The sequence below is a fragment of the Mastomys coucha genome, unplaced genomic scaffold, assembly GCF_008632895.1.
Source record: "Mastomys coucha isolate ucsf_1 unplaced genomic scaffold, UCSF_Mcou_1 pScaffold7, whole genome shotgun sequence".
Taxonomy (NCBI): domain Eukaryota; kingdom Metazoa; phylum Chordata; class Mammalia; order Rodentia; family Muridae; genus Mastomys; species Mastomys coucha.
The window spans coordinates 96,864,573-96,881,187 of NW_022196913.1; the positions used below are offsets into that span (position 1 = coordinate 96,864,573).

A 16,615-nucleotide genomic window follows, 5' to 3' on the forward strand; every position below is an offset into this window, starting at 1 on the left:
GTTTTAGCTCCTTTGTCAAAGATCAAGTGACCATAGGTGTGTGGGTTCATTTCTGGATCTTCAGTTCTGTTCCATTGGTCTACCTGCCTGTCACTGTACCAATATCATGCAGTTTTTATCACAATTGCTCTGTAGTACAGCTTAATGTCTGGGATGATGATTCCACCAAAGGTCCCTTTATTGTTGAGAATAGTTCACTATCCTAGCTTTTTGTTGTTCCAGATGAATTTCCAAATTGCTCTTTCTAAGTCTGTGAAGAATTGAGTTGGAATTTTGATGGGGATTGCATTGACTCTGTAGATTGCCTTCAGCAAGATGGCCATTTTCACTATATTAATCCTGCCAATCCATGAGCATGGAAGATCTTTCCATCTTCTGAGATCTTTAATTTCCTTCTTCAGAGACTTGAAGTTCTTGTCAAACAGATCATTTCTTTAAGATGTATATTTATATTGTATGTAAATTTATGTAAATATTATATACACAAATAAATTTATATCTTATATAACTGTATATCTTAAAGTAAGGAGGAGCAGGCAGGCAGGCTAGGGCTGTGTGCTACTACACAAAGCTATGGCCAGTTTTGTAAAACTAAATATATTATTTTTTTGCTGATGTACATGCACTAGAATTTTACCTTTAACAAATGTTACTTTATAATTTGCTACTTTATAATAGGAAAGTTGTCAATGTGAGATACACAACTCCTTTATGACGGTATCTTAACCTGAAGAGACATTGCAGTGAACTGGGAGGCTCTGTTCTAAGAATAGGTGTGACGGGGGAAGGATTTGAGCCTGGATGCAAGATGGTGAATGGGGGACTCCCATGAGGAGATCAATACTGAAATACAACAAACCTGGGGCCCATCATCCAGATAGAGGGAACCGCACAGAGAGCTGGGAAGATGTCCAGCAGTAAGAGCATCCCAAGCTGAAGCCTGAAGCTTCACATAGCACTCTGCCTCACCTTCCACCTGCCGCCATGTTATTAATTCTTTATGGCAATAGGTGTCTCCATCCCCTTTACACCTGCTCATACAGCAGGCAGGCACATCTCACATACAGTGTAACACTGAGCGGGTGACTGGCAAGTGCGTCTATGAGCCTATGCTGATCCACAGAGACTGGAAAGCCCTCCATAACCATTAGGGGCATCTCTTCACAGGATCCCTGGAAATGAACCTTAACAGCTTCCCTCGGGCAGCCAAGTCCGCGAAAGCCTGCGATCTGTCCAAGTTTGAAAATGCAAGCGAGGAGAACAAAATCTCCATATTCCAGCAAAAGCGTGTGCGTGGCTGGTGGCCTTTTGCAAAGAGCAAAGAGCTCACGGTAAGTGACAGCTCTAGGTGGTGAGCTGGGGGGCCATCGGGGACATTGTGCTCTCTCCATGAGTCATTTTGTAAGCCTCAAGGTAAGTGCTTTGAGGTGACTTTTTAGAGCCCTCAAAGCGAAGTTCCTGCCAAGAAGCTAGACGTCCTAAAGCTTTATGGATGCATTAATAATCCTTTCATATTTCAGCCTACTTGATTTATAAGCTATCTCTGTTGGCGCAATTTTCCCTCATTTTATCTGAACTCATGCCCCTGGCATTAATTTTTTAAACCTTTCTTGAAATTATGCATAGAATTGTGGCTAATGCACAGTCTGAGTATAATGCCCTCCTTCCTTAACTTCCAAGCACAGGACCCAGTTTTAAAGTCAGCCCATCCTTTTGCAACTTCCTGAAGAGGATAACACCTGGTAGAGACATTTTCTCTTTCTTCTGCATTGCAAGTTTGGTCGGGAGTGGTTCATCCTGGACCACGCATGGCTGGAGTTCCTGATCTTTCAAAGATACTGGGCAGGATGTTTCTTTTAAACATTCTTTGAACTCTCCACCCCATCGCTCTTCTGTAGGAATGGAGGGATTGTATAATGGGCCAGAAGCTTGCACCAAGGTGCTGTGGCAGACAGCAGGACTCTTGCCCGCTAGTCGCTCTCTGCTCTGGATTCAGTGGGTATGGGGCAAAGAAACCCTTGGAAGCTGCTGGTCTAATGCCTTGGTATCTGCTCTTCTTGTATTTTCTGGAATTTTCTTCTTTCTTCCATTCTTAGTTTAGATCTCTATGACCTGATATTGATGGGAAACCTGAGGTACCAACCATCCTCAGTCTTCCAGGTCCCCAGAGGACTTACTGGGGGCTAACTGCACTCTAATTCTATGCTGGTTCCAGGCTGGGACATAGGAGGTAAGACTATGGCTGGAGACAGAGAGGCTAAGAAGGAACAGGCAAAGATGGAGAAGATGAAAGGAAACAGGCTAACACACAAACCAAGAGAGGGAACTCTTAAAGGGCCAGTGGGATTTTTCTTGGTATCAGTTACTTTTCTGTTGCTGTGTTAAAACGACATGACCAAAAGCAACCTGTGGAAGAAAAAGTGTCTCCTGGCTCATGGTTCCAGAGGGAGAGGAGTTCACCATGGTGGGGTGTGCACGGCAGCAAATGGTAGGCATGGCAGCTGGAACAGGAAGCTAAAAGATCACATCTTCAACCACAAACATGAAACAGAGAGTGAACTACAAGTGCAGCAGAGCTATATACGCTCAACGCCCACACCCGCGGACATCCTTCCTCCAGCTAGGCTGTACCATCTCCCTAAACAGTTTGGACTAGCTGGTCCAAAGTCCTCAAACGCCAGAGCCTATGGGGAACATTGGTCATTCAAACCAGCACAATCCCATGGCAAGAAAATTGCTTTATGAATCTAAATACATGCTCTCCAGTCAGGACCTTGCACACGGAACTTGGGCTAAACCATTGAGTGTCTCTGAGCCCCATCAATGAAGTTTAATGTACAATGTATGTAAGAATTCCCTAGGAATCTGCTAAATGGAAGATTCTTATTCGGTATATGGGGAAGCCCAGGAGCCTACACTTTGAACAGCAAGATCCCAGGTGAGGTCATTCTTACATCAGAATATGCCATGCTCTGAAAGGATGGCAGCAGGGCCTGACCCATGGAGCCTGAGCCTGATTTACTATGCAGGTATGTCTATTGGAGTTAGCAGCACAGAGAGGGTCCCAGCAAACTTTGAGAAATGGAATTGTGTAAGGTCACAACAGCGTTTGCCATGATGGCTTAAAAGTGGCAACACCCTGGCATCCATCAGCTGATGAGTGAATAAATAAACAATGGCACACGTGCACAAATGGAGATTATTACTCAGCCATGGAAAGAAGTAGAGTATTGAGAATGGACAGACCTTGAAAACATTATGCCAAGGGAAAGAAGCCAGGAACAGAGACCACGTGATATCCGATTCTACCCACACAAAACATACAAATAAGCAATCCAGGAAAATAGCTTGGCGGTTGACAGAGACTGGAGGGAAGAGAAACGGCTGCTCATTGGCTACAAGGGAGCTCAAAGAGTGGGTTCAAAGCCAGCTCTTGTGCAGAACCTGGCTCCATTATTAACCCACGATGCAATGGCAGGCAGCTTCATGCCTCAGTCTCAGGGTCCTTACCTGCAAAAACAGAGGAAGTGAATGTGAGTACCTCCTGAGGCTGTTGTGACATCGAAAGGGCCCAGGATCTGTGTCTGGGACATTGTGTAAGTATTCAACGAATATTAGAATTTTTGTGCCGTGGCGGGGTAATGAGTGTCTCACCATCCCCCACTTCTGCTTCCTTCTGCCACCTGAAAGAGCTGAATATCTGAGTCTATAAACAATGATGTCTACTCCTAATGAGTCAAGAAGCCACAGGGGGTTCAGAAGAAAAAAATATAGCCTTTCTCATCATGCTTTGAAGCATTTATAAATGCTCCTTCTGATGAACTGGCCATGATAATGGACTTTGGCGACCTGTCCTCAATGCTATTTATTAAGTTTAGGAGCTATTAATTAAATGGTGCTTGTCTCTGATGTGAGGTTTCTTCTCTTGAGTATAGGTCATCTAGGGTCTCTATCAGACATTCGTGTTATTATGGCAGTTATAGGGCTTGTCAGCGGGACAGGGCTTTCCTAGAGGTATCTTTAACTGCTGAGGAGGAAGCAGCCTCTGTCCTACAAAGCTTCCTGTCTCTTGGGAAGACAAACTAGAAAAGCAGCCTCCAGCTGCCACAGTGGAGTGTGATCTGCCACAGACATGTGGCAAGGACAAGTGTTGGCAGTAAACAGCTGACTGTGCCAGGCACAGGTTGTGAAGGGCTGAAAATGCAAACTGACACTGGAGAGTCCCACGTGACTCTGGAGTCCCCTCTTCTGTCTCTCTGACCTCTGCAGCACCAGTCTTTGAAAAGCAAACCTCAGCCTCTGTAAAAAGCAGCCTGGAGCAGTCATGTTCGGTCAAAGGCTCGAGCTCTCCAAGTAACCACACAGCCTCTGTAAAAAGCAGCCTGGAACAGTCATGTTCGGTCAAAGGTTCGAGCTCTCCAAGAAACCACACAGCTAGCCTGCTTCTTCTTTCCCCACACCAGCATGCTCTACCCACAAAGAACCCAAGCTTCCCCTTGGCCAGTTTACTTGCTCACATTCTGCCTGGCTTTGAGTCTCTGTTGTGCCCAAGTGGTGGGACTGACAAGTGATGGAGCTTGAATCATTAGTCTCTGTTTAGTGTCACTTGTGTGGGCTTCAGTATTTCCCAAAGTACTAAAGACTTAATGGTTATGAATTCATTCATTTTCTAAAGCCCCATTATATATGCATACATATATACATATGACCATATATACATATATACACATATCTACATATATGAGGTATATGTGCATATATATATATATGTATATATATATACATATATATATATATGGATATGTATCTCACAGGTCTCACAGGTCAACATGGCTGATCAAGGAAGAACATGGTTTAAACCCACACAGTCTACTCCTAAGTTCCTTGGTCTTCGCCATTGTACAGTTCTTCTCTTTCTGAGGGAAGCCTGTGCAAATGAAGGGACATTCAGCCTGGTTCTACCCAGCCTGGTCCTGAGCTTATTAGCCATCTTCTCCATTGAGGGCTAAGATGTTATCTGTAAAACAAAATCTATCCTTGAACCAGAAAACCTATCCACAATGGAAATAGAGACTGATTACTATCTTAGTGTTTCTATTGCTGTGGGAAAAACAAAAAAACAAAAAACAAAAAACAAAAATAAAATAAAACAAAATAAAAAAATCAAACAAAACAAAACCCAAAACATCATGATCAAAAGCAACTTTGAGTAGAAAAGATTTACTTCACCCTACAGTGTATAAATCCTGTACTGAGGGAAGCCAGGGCAGGAACTCAGTGCAGGAACCTGAAGGCAGGAACTGGAGCAGAAGTCATGGTGGAATGCTGCTTAGTGACTTGTTCAGCCTGCTTTCTTATAGCACCCAGGGCCACCACTCACAGAGACCTGGGCCCTCTTACATCAATAATCAAGAAAATAAATCATAGGCTTGCCCATAGGCCAATCTGGTGTAGGTATTTTTTTCTTCATGTTCCCTCTTCCAAAACGCCTCTAGGTTGTGTCAACTTAACATAAAACTAGTCAACATGGTTGCTAAGCAATTGTTAACCCAGAGTGTGATATACTCCACAAGTAAGAGGTCGCAAAGACAGAAACAACCCCTCCCCCCACCTCTTTGATACTGAGACAAGCAATCACAATCCTCTCTATACCAAGATAACTAGTCCAAGTGATTGTAGTGATCAGCTGAGTTAGATTCGGTTTGCTGTGGAGGGCGAGGTTGGGGCTAGGGGAAACTTGTTAAATCTTCGTATGACAAGAGACATTTTGTGACTTGGAACAAGGTGAATGCCAGAGCTAGGCCCCTCCCCCTCAGAACTAGCAGTAGATGTATTTATATTCCCTCCCACCCCACCTGTGGCCTCTTTCTCTCATTTATTTATACATACACAAGGTCTCTAGTCTCCCCACATTGTCCACGCTGGCTTCCATCCTCCAGCCTCAGCCTCTCAGGTAGCTGGACTCGCACGTTGTGTTACAGCCCCAGGCTAGGATGCTAACTTTCTTGATGTTTGCTTTGCAGAAAAGCAGTTCCTGTGACAAAGATGGGCCTGCGCGTTTTAAAGGATAAAGCTGACTTAGTTTGCAAGGTGTTTATATGCATTTCAAAGAGAAAAGAAAGTACTTATAATTATACTTATAGTACTTATAATTATATACTAAAGGAAACATTCCAAGAGAAAGAGAGGAGAATCCTATTTACAAGATTTGCTTTGTTTATTGTAGACATGGTCTCTCTAAGTGGACCAGGCTGACCTTGAACTCATGACCCTCCAGGCATATTGCATACTGTGCTTAGTCTTCTTCCCATGTTATTAAGAGAAAAGTAAAGTCTTTTTAAACCTGTATTTTCCCTTATGCATCTTAAAGGGAGAATGCGAACTGACTTTATTCTTAACTCACACTGTGTCCCTGTCAGATCCTGAAAGTCCCACTGTGGTTGTAGAAGTTGGCCCCAGCTTCCTCTTGTCTTCTTTTCTCTGTAACTAACCAACATATACACTCGGGAAGCCAAGCTGGATCATCCAAGAGAATCATGTAAAGAAAAACCTGGGCCACTGTTGGGTCGCCTTCCGTCTCTTGAGTCTCAGCCTCCGGTTCTCTAAGGTGCAAGGGCTGAACTATGTGCCCCCGGGGTGTTTTCGTGGCACAGGTTCAAGTTCTAACTCTGCACAGGTCCTCTCATGCTTGGAAATTATTCATAGTGTTGGGGGGGGGGGGGGGGGGGGGGGGGGGGGGGGGGGATGGCTCAGCCTGTTCTCCCAGCACTTGGGAAGCTGAGGCAGGAGGACTGCTCCGAATCAGAAACTAACATAGGCTACAATGTAAGTTGCAGACTGGCCTGAGTTACAGAGTGGGGGCTCCCCGAAGGGATGTCTTCTCAAGAGTATATAGACACCATCCACGATGTGTTGGAAATGTTCGTGGTGTTGAGCCCTAAACTGGCAGCGGAGAGAGGATTTGTTTCCAGTCTCCACCACCTGCCAGACTTATTTTTAAAGCTGCTCATCAGTAGTCCAAGCTGTATAATTTAGACACTTGGATTCGCACAGCTCCTGGTGTGCAGTGTTGCTGTCCTTGGAGTCACTGCAACCTGGTTTCGGGGATCACTCGGGGTGGGTGCCCTTGGCAGAGCTGAAGGGCATGTGCGCACACTACGCTCTGCAATTTATACTTCCTCACCAACTAGTCATCCTAAAAGCCATCTTCAAATAAATCACTCACGTAAGATATGGAGGTCAGAGAGTTTCTTCTACAGGCAAAACCCACAAATTAACATCTATTCAAGGTTAGGTCCTAGGGCCGCCATGCCCTAAATTAAAAAGGAGGCAGCTGTACTTAAAGTCGCGTGAGAAGCTCTCCCCATCCTCTGTGGCTGATCACTGCAGGCTCAGTGGTGAGGAGGTGAGTCCTTGGTATCTCTGTGTTCACAGCTTGGCTGAAGAGGCTGCTTAGCACATGGATCATGACACGTGTAGTGGATTCCGACTCTCTAAGACCAGAGGATAGTACACAGAGGCTGTTTCTAAGGTTGAATGTATAGTGTATGTCCACAGGAAATGTGAAGAGTGTCAAGGGTAGGGAGAGCCCACACACCCTCACATGCATGTCATCTCGCGAAAACTATGGCTGAGGCACAGGTTATTCCCATGTTTCCTGGGTGTCACTTCCCCTTTGCTGTGACAACATTTACCTGGCAATAGCAACTTAAGGAAAGAACGTTTTATTTTGACTCGGGGATTAAGAAATGCAGCCTAGCCAGGCAGTGGTGGCGCATGCCTTTAATCCCAGCACTTGGGAGGCAGAGGCAGGCAGATTTCTGAGTTCGAGGCCAGCCTGGTCTACAGAGTGAGTTCCAGGATAACGAGGGCTTATACAGAGAAACCTTGTCTTGAAAAAAAAACAAAAGCAAAACAAAACAAAGGGATGCAGCCTGTCACAGCACAGAAGGCGTGACAGCAGGAGCCAGTCACACTATATCCACAGTCATGGAACAGAGACAGGAGTGAGTCTACTGGCTAACCTCTCCCCTTCCGTATTCAATACAGGACTCCAGCTCATGGTGCGGAGCCTCTCAGATTCAATGCTTCTCTCCTAGTTAGGCTTTAGTGGAAACTCTCTCACAGACACACCCAGAAGTGTATCTCTTTGGTGAGACTAGGCCTGAATTTTCAGGTTGCTTTCTCTGAGGTTGCTTCTCTTCACCTCTATTCCTTGCATTTTCTCTGAGTGGAGTTAGATGCAAAAGTTGCCACATTGTAGTTTATTTGAAAGTCAGTATATTTGATACGGGGTGCTATTTATTTCTCAGAGAACCAATGGCCCTGCTGTAGATAATGCTGAGTTTCTGGGTCGGTGAGGTTGGCAAATGTAAGATCTGTTCATGCAAAGCTACATTCTCCCTTTTGCATGAGCAGGTCACTGCCGGGTAACACTGGCAATGTAAGTACTCTGCTGCCTCCACCTCTCACCTACTGCTTTTTATAACTACCAAGAATCTTGTTCATTCCATGCTCTCTCTCTCTCTCTCTCTCTCTCTCTCTCTCTCTCTCTCTCTCTCTCTCTCTTAGCATCTATCTAAAAGCTTCCCTTCATAAAGCAAAATTGTGATCACTCCACTTTCCCACCCCCAAAACAATGGAATAAGTAATTAATCATATCTACTAATTACCAACTATTAGAATCAAGAGTTATTTTAAGAATCATGATGAAACTTTTCCTCCTTGACTTATTTTTGACTGTGTCACTACAGACTAATGAAATTTTTGGAAAAATACATCATCTAACTGTACCCTCTGAAAGAATCTAGCATCAAAATTGCCCAGTAATAAATAAGGCTTTTAGTGCTCAGATTCTATTTTCTAGATATCATCTTCTACCAAAAGTAGCTGGCTTCAGACCTTTAGCCAGAACATCCAAGAAAAGTCTGAGATGCCTTGACAGTTGGTTCAAGAATGTTTGTGCTCAGTACATAGCCTTTTCTGGGATCCGAATTAGTCTTTAATTCAGATATTCAGAACTGAAATTCCTAGATTGAGAACATGGGTATATACAATGAACACACATATAAGTACATATGAGCAAATCAGCCACTTTCACATGGCTGTGACAGAAACTACTTAAGGAGGAAGATTGATTTTAGTTCACAGGTTCTGGTGGCTTCAGTCCACCACAGCAGGGAAGGCATGGTGGCAAAAGTGTGTGGCAAAGGTCATTCTTCTCATGGTAGATGAGAAATCAGAGACTGAGGCTCATGGGGCCAAGTCACCTTCTCTAGGGACCTACTTGCAACCATTCAGATCTCACCTCCTGAGGGTGCCACTGTTGTCAAAAAATAACATAACCAGTTAGGGAACAAGCACTTAAAACATGAGCCTGTAGGGACATTTCAGATCCAAACCATAACTCTCGATCTATATATTTCCTTAAAGTATTTCATCAATGCGTAGTCTACCATGAATGTTTGCAAATCACTCTTTTAATACAAGTGAGGTTATATTTTAATGAGCAATAATTATTGGTTGAAAGAAAGAAGGAAAGAAAGAAAGGAAGGAAGGAAGGAAGGAAGGAAAGAAGGAAGGAAGGAAGGAAGAAAATGAAACCTGCATCCATTCTGAATGAGGTCTCTTCTCTGTTTACCTGATAGCCACTCCCAGTGTGTCGACGTCTGAAGCTCAGAAGCAGTAACCGTGGTAGAGCACTCACAGTCTCTTTAGGGACCTTTCTTTGTCCTTTTTCCCCATCCACAGATGTCATGAGGTTAATGGATAGTCTCTCAAATTGCCCATGTTTTTTTTTTCTTCTAGCCCTGATTTTAAATTACATTTGCAGGATATTATTAGCTTAAGATCTCTACTTGGTGTGAGGCTGAATATTGATGAATAGAGTGGGAAGGGAAGCCCTCTGGGTGCAGAGATAGGCAGTGAGGAGTGGTGTTTATCAGAATGTGACAGTCACACCTTCCCCCATTGCCTTCCTGAGGCCAGAATAAGCAAGGCTCTTCATAATAATAACTAATGCCTTCTATGCCAAGGTCAGAATTTATGTGCTCAGCCTTCTTTGTATAATCTTCCTGTTACACTCTGGACCTGTGAGACTCATCTAGGCATGTCTAAAAGTAACCTTATGGTGGGGTTGGGGTGTTTATATTATGAGCATCCTTAGGAGAGCGAGTCTTAAACGGGACAGGCAACTCACTCAAAGTCACATTGTTTTGTTTAACTCTTCTCCATGCTGAGCTATGCTATTCTATGCAATCCTCAAGCTCAATGGAGAGCTATATCCAGCCTATAAGTTGGGGTCAAATGCAAATACAAATGCCAGAATTACATCAGTGTTCATGGAATCCTTTTAAAACCTTTCAGAAAGATCACAGCTATTCATTGTTATTAAAGGCAGCTCAGTGGGTAAGGGCACTTTCTGTCAAGCTTGAGGAAGTGGGTACAGTTTTCCTGTGGGTTAGAGAAGAGAACTGGCGCCTGCAAGTTGACCTCTGCCTGACACACACGCATGTGCACATGCCACACATACTCTCCTTCTCCCAATAAGTAGATAAGCAAACAATGTAAATAACATATCTGAATTCTAGGACACTAAACGGTGCTTTGGGTTGAACCAGGTTTTTGAACCAGAGAATGAATGACAGATTTGAATTCTTAACTTGGATGTAAGTCGACTTCGCATCTCTACTCATTCAGACAGCACAGGAGTTCTCCTGTTCTGCTGAGGAGTTCTCAGCACAGGAGTCACTTGAACACAAAAAAGTGGCAAAATGATAGGACTTGATACAAGAACCTCAGGACTCACAGCATAGTTTTGTGACAGAGATTAGCAAGCGTCTCCACACCTAGGTTTCTTTGGCTGCAATGGGGACACCAAAATGCTATCTACTTTCCTGGGTACTTAGGATGGATCATAGGTATATGGAACACTCTTCAGGCTGCAGAGCTCTGTAGTTGAGCTATCATTATCATTATCATTATTATTATTATTATTATTATTATTATTATTATTATGCAGTAGAATATAAAGAGACTGCTATGGTCTTTTTACTTTCAACCTGAGTGTTCCCTGTTGATACATTCCCTGTTCCAAGAGTTACAGAACTTAGTAATTCATTAGCACCTCTCAATCTGACTCTCTATCATATTGGAGCAACTAGATGAAGTTCTGAGTATACAAAACACTGCTCAGTAGAGGTTAAGCTCCCCCCGAAAAGGCCCTTGAAGAAAGATTTGCTTGTATAATGAGACTGCTCCCTTGGCGATGGATTTTAAGCTGGTTTCTTAGATTTCTTCCAATCCTCAAGTCTTAAGGAGCTCCCTGGAGCTTTAAATCTACTTTTAGCACTCCAGAACATCTGACAGATGAGGAACCAGAGAGACAGGTACCTTTAGGTGGTGGTTATGAAGATGTCGTGGAGTCATCTGAAAATGGCATTTAAACCTTCTAGTCTAGTATTCAACAAATTAATGAATAAGTTGTCAGGCAGTTTGGTATTATGGAAATATCTAGAGACTGTGTGTCTTATAGACCAGGATTCGGATTCTAGTTGGACAGCTCACTATTTCTGTACATCCTTGGAAACAGGATTTGACCTTTAGCTTCAAATCTCTATCTACAAAATAAATAAATAAATAAATAGCTACTTTGCTTGCTTTTGAGATAGACCAAGAGATAATAGAAAGAGTCAGAGGTGAGATGTACACCTCTGTACATAATTTGAATTTCAGTATTAGTATTAGTATTAGTATTTTCTGATAATTGTGTGGAAGCTTGACTGTAAACTACAGAAGCAATATCTATTACTCATTTCCCAGTTCTTAAATATTCTCTCAGCATGTTGACTGCCATAATTTATTATTGGGAATGAGAGACTACAAACACATTCATGTATTCAAGCGACATTTGTAAATCATGGGACATGGTTGAGTGGAATAAGAAATAACCCAAATACTCCTATAACCTGTAATCATGTGACCTAAAGAGAGCTGCTATGATACTGATCGCATTTGTTAAAATGCTTCTATGATGCTCTGGTCTCCTGTGATTCCTGTCACATCACCTGGGATCTCAGTGCACAAAATCCAAGGAGGCAGGAGGAGAGAAAATCTATTCCTCAAAGAACAGATGTTCCAGCTGATTAGAGCCCCCAGAGCCTGGACTGGCAGAGGCTTACGGAGAGCCTGTCATGCGGTGAATGAATAATTAAACAAGGAAGAATGACTTGATTTCTGCACTGTAGTTTGCCAGTCCAGGATTTATATCATTTCCAATAACTTTGGCATAATGCCTTAAAGAATCACCTGACACTCACAATATCCAAATCTGAACACACACACACACACACACACACACACACACAGTCACAATGATGGGTGGCTGGGAAACTGAAAACTCAGGGTCACTTTCACTAATTCCTTCCCAAGAACTGATTGAAAGAAAGGAGCTGATAGAAAGAGGCCTGCCACATGAGTCACTAGCTCCCTCTCTAATGAGCACTCAGTTTCTATCATTAGTCTTATTATTGCTGTATTGATGACAATGGTCGATGTGGGTTATCTGTGTATGTCTGTACATGTGGAACCCTTTCCACACATAAAACTCAATAGCATTGTTATGGGCCTCTGCAGTGATGGTGGTGTGTATGGTTAATGCTGGTGTGTGCCTATGTGTGCACAGGTGCATGTACCTGGCATACATGTGTAGAGAAGAAGGTGATGTTGTGATATCTTTACTCACCCCTCTCATCATCATCATCATCATCATCGAAGCAAGGTTTCTTCACTCAGCCTGAAACTCACCATTTTGGCTAGATGGACTCACCAGAGGGCCCCTGGCATCAGCTTGTCTCTGCCTCCTGACTTCTGGGGTTACAGACATGCACTGACACCTCTGTCTTTTATGTGGGTGATAAGGGTCTGAACTTGAGTCTTCATGCTTTCATACCAAGCATTCTTTCCACTGCGTTCTCTCTCCAGACCCACCCCAGGGTTTTTATGATTCCTCACAAAATGATTTCTTCCAAGACCAGAAAACAGTTCTCAGAATAAGCCAACAGACATGGTCAAAACACTTCCTTGTAATACGATGGCACTTTGAGAATGCTGGTTTTGCCCCAGAAACTGCAGCTTCTGTCTTATGCAGGGAAAGGTTGAAGCTGAATTCCATCTGGTCACGGCAGAAGAAGCCGAGAAAAACCCTGTTGGGAAAGCCCGGAAGGAGCCTGAGCCCTTGGCCAAGCCCAAGTGAGTATGGCTGGGCTGTAGTTGGAAACACGGGGCGTGGGCGGGGCCTCAGCAGTCCCAGGGGTCCCTGGGGCCCTGGCTTTTCCTGTTCCAGCCCAGAGAACTCAGGAGTGGGTGTCAGGCGATAGTGCCGTCCAACCTGTGTAGCATATGGTTTCTATAACTGAAAAGTGCCCCAAAGATCACAGACTGCAGACGGAGCAGGACCTGTCCGGAACGTGCTCCACCAGCCTGGCTAGGGCACTTCACCTGTTTTCCTCTCGTGTTATGTGCATGTGAATTCACATTTTTAAAAAAATGTTTAAATGTTTTCCTTCAATGTCATAGTTCTAATTAATATTTTTGAGGAGAGCACAGTATTCCACGGGCTTGGAGCCCATCATTAACTTGGTCACCACCCATAATCAGATAACCAACTTAATTTTGTCATTTTCTGTTTTGCTTTGTTTTGTCTTTTGATATGATGAGAACATTTTATTTTTCATGGGTCATTTCTCTTTTTAAAAAAATGGCCAGAATCAGAATTATTAGAAAAATGATGATACTTTATTGCACCTGATTCTTGGTTACATGGCCATTAAAAACTGTTCATGAAACATGTGAATAAAAATGCCTTTCAGAACCATGTTTGTCCTTTCACCCCAGACCCAAGGTGCGTGATGTTGTTCTACACCCATCTGCCACCTCTCATAGTGTTAGGAACATATCAGCGCTTACTCGCTAACTCAAAGTTGTTTATTAAAACATCTGTCTAAAACACTTTGCTCACACACTCACACACACACACACACACACACACACACACACAGGGACCACACAGGTTTCAGGGCTGAGAGGAAAGTGGACACGGGCTCCCAAGCCTGACCAAGAAACTCTCTACAATTGGCATCTGCTTGCAAAAGAAAAAGTAGTTTTCTCCAATGGAGTCTCACTGGGTAGCTAAACCACACTTGAGGGCAGGCCTGTGCCCAGCAATAGTTGGGCAACACAAAATGAGCTCAGTGATATTTTTGTAGACTTTTTGTCTCATCTCTGGTCATTTTTTTTTTTTTTTGTCTTGCCAGTCTTTTGCTTGTATATTACAGATTCTTTTTTTTTTTTTTTTTTTTTTTTTTTTTTTTTTTTTTTTGTCTTTCTGTGCCTTATTTCTTTGTTTTGTTGGTTGGTTTTTATTCTGGGGTTTTTTTTTTTCCTGTTTGTTTTCTAAATAGAGAGGAAGAAAGGACATGGAGTTTGGTGGCTGGGGAGATGGGAGGATCTGGGAGGAGTTGGAGGAGGGGAAACTGTGATCACAATATACTGTACGAAAAAAATTCTTTCAGTTAAAAAATAAATAAAAATAAAAAACAAAACACTTTGGAGGGCACAAAAGAAATGCCAGGCATAAGCTCTGCCTGCCAGCAGCTTTCCACTGATTTAGGAGATGTAGCACAGAGACTCATAAAATAGAGGAAGAGGAGACAGATATGCTGTGCTCAGAAAAAGGGTCAATCAAGGTGAGGCAGGAATTTAGGGCGAGCGCTCCTGGTGGACTGAGGTGGTCAGGTAGATTTCATGCAGAAGGTGGGTTTGATCTGGTCACAGGACAGATGGAGGGATGGGGGATGTGGGCTTCAGGGTGGGTTCTAATAGGGCTCTGGCTCTAATCAGAGCAACTTTTAACACCAGGCAAGAGTCATTATAGACCACTTGGTAACCGGTCCCATTTCTGTTGCTTTCGGCAGAATGGTCCTTCCCTCCACCCCCACTACTCTCAGACCCCTCCTATGGGTACCCAGAAAAACAGAGTCAGAAGTGTTTCCTGGGGGTTTGAGACTCCTAGGTATTGAACATGACCCCCTTTCCTGACTCCCTCTCTAGCCGCCCAGACACCTCCTTCTCGTGGTTTGTGAGTCCCTTCAAGTGCCTGTACCACCTCATCTGGAAGAACTACAAGAAGTACATAATCATCGCCTTCATCCTCATCATCCTCATCATCTTCCTGGTCCTCTTCATCTACACCCTTCCAGGCGCCATCAGCCGGAGGATTGTCGTGGGCGGCTCTTAGGGGCAGTGGAGGACACAGACCTCTTTTCATGAATGCTCTCCTCCGCTCTGTACAGCAACCTCTAAGACCATGTGCTTCAGGAGGTACTGTGCTGAATGCTAAAGGGATCACAGAACCCAGTAGCCTTGCCTCTTGGGACAAATCAGGTCTTCTCCAGGAAGACTGGACTCCAGCAGTCTTTCGCTGCCCCCATGCCTGCTACCATCTTTCAAACCCCTAAATCCCAAATCTTATTTTTGCCCATAAGTAACCTGAATGACTCTTTCACTCCAGGCTAATGAACAGTGGCCTCAAATTGACCTCAGTGAGACTTTTCTTCATGTAATAGATTCTATTTTAAAAAGATTAAACTTTGGCTCTGAGGTTTTATTAGAAGCAATACATTTCAAATAAAATGTCTTAGTAAAGAGACTGGAAGTATTTAGTAAATTACTAGCCATTTAACATGTCTCAAAAACCAAATGGTCCTCTTGTTCTTCCCTTCTTGTTCCCGCTCTGTCTCTCCCCACTCTCTTCCCATTCCCTTCCCCCTCCCCTCTTCACATGCTCATGGCCAGTCTCTCTCTCTCTCTCTCTCTCTCTCTCTCTCTCTCTCTCTCTCTCTCTCTCTCTCTCTCTCTCTCTCTCTCTCTCTCTCTTTCCCTCTCCCTCTCTCTCTTTCTCTCTGCCTTTCTCTGAGTCTACTACCCTCTTAATTCTTCTCCCCAGGCCCTGAATAAAATCTATTCTATACTTAAAAAAAAAAAAAAATCACTTGGTTTAGTTTCAGGGTTATAGGACACAGTTACTTTCAGGCTGTCAAATTGGCTTAGCAAAAATGTATATAAATCATCTAAAATACTTTGTTGCTGAAACTCTGTTATAGCAGTGGTTCTCAGCCTGTGGATCGTGACCCCTTTGGCAAACCTCTATTTCCAAAAATATTTATATTACAATTCCGCAACAGTAGCAAAATTACAGTTATGAATTGGCAACAAAAATACTTTTATGGTTGGGGGTCATCACAGCATGAGGAACTGCACTAAAGGGTCACACCATTAGGAAGGTGGAGAGCCACTGCCCTATAGAGACAAAACACAGCTGGGTTACCTTCAGAGTCAACCACACATGTTGTAGCAGTAGTGAGCTATGAGAAGTTCACTTTCATTTGCTCTGCAGAAGTTTCCAAATGGAGGTTCACAATTTGTCATAAGACATATGAACTATAATTACATGTGTGGGGGAAGTCAGAGCAGGCTCCCTGCCACCTAGCAGTGGGAATCCTCATTTGCTAGATCCACAGCCTCCCACCAAGTGTCCTGTCCCCACTGGTCACATAAC

General features: G+C 43.5%; 1 protein-coding gene across 1 annotated transcript in view; it reads left to right on the forward strand.

The window, feature by feature from the left end:
* Positions 1 to 15,697, forward strand: part of Fer1l6 (fer-1 like family member 6) — a 121,966-nt gene extending 106,269 nt beyond the window's left edge. Inside the window, exons 38-40 of the mRNA XM_031359265.1 lie at positions 1,168 to 1,331; positions 13,148 to 13,248; positions 15,109 to 15,697. Coding sequence (XP_031215125.1) covers positions 1,168 to 1,331; positions 13,148 to 13,248; positions 15,109 to 15,295 — 452 coding nt within the window. The 3' untranslated portion in view covers positions 15,296 to 15,697. The remainder of the gene's footprint in view (positions 1 to 1,167; positions 1,332 to 13,147; positions 13,249 to 15,108) is intronic.
* Positions 15,698 to 16,615: the final 918 nt, after the last annotated feature.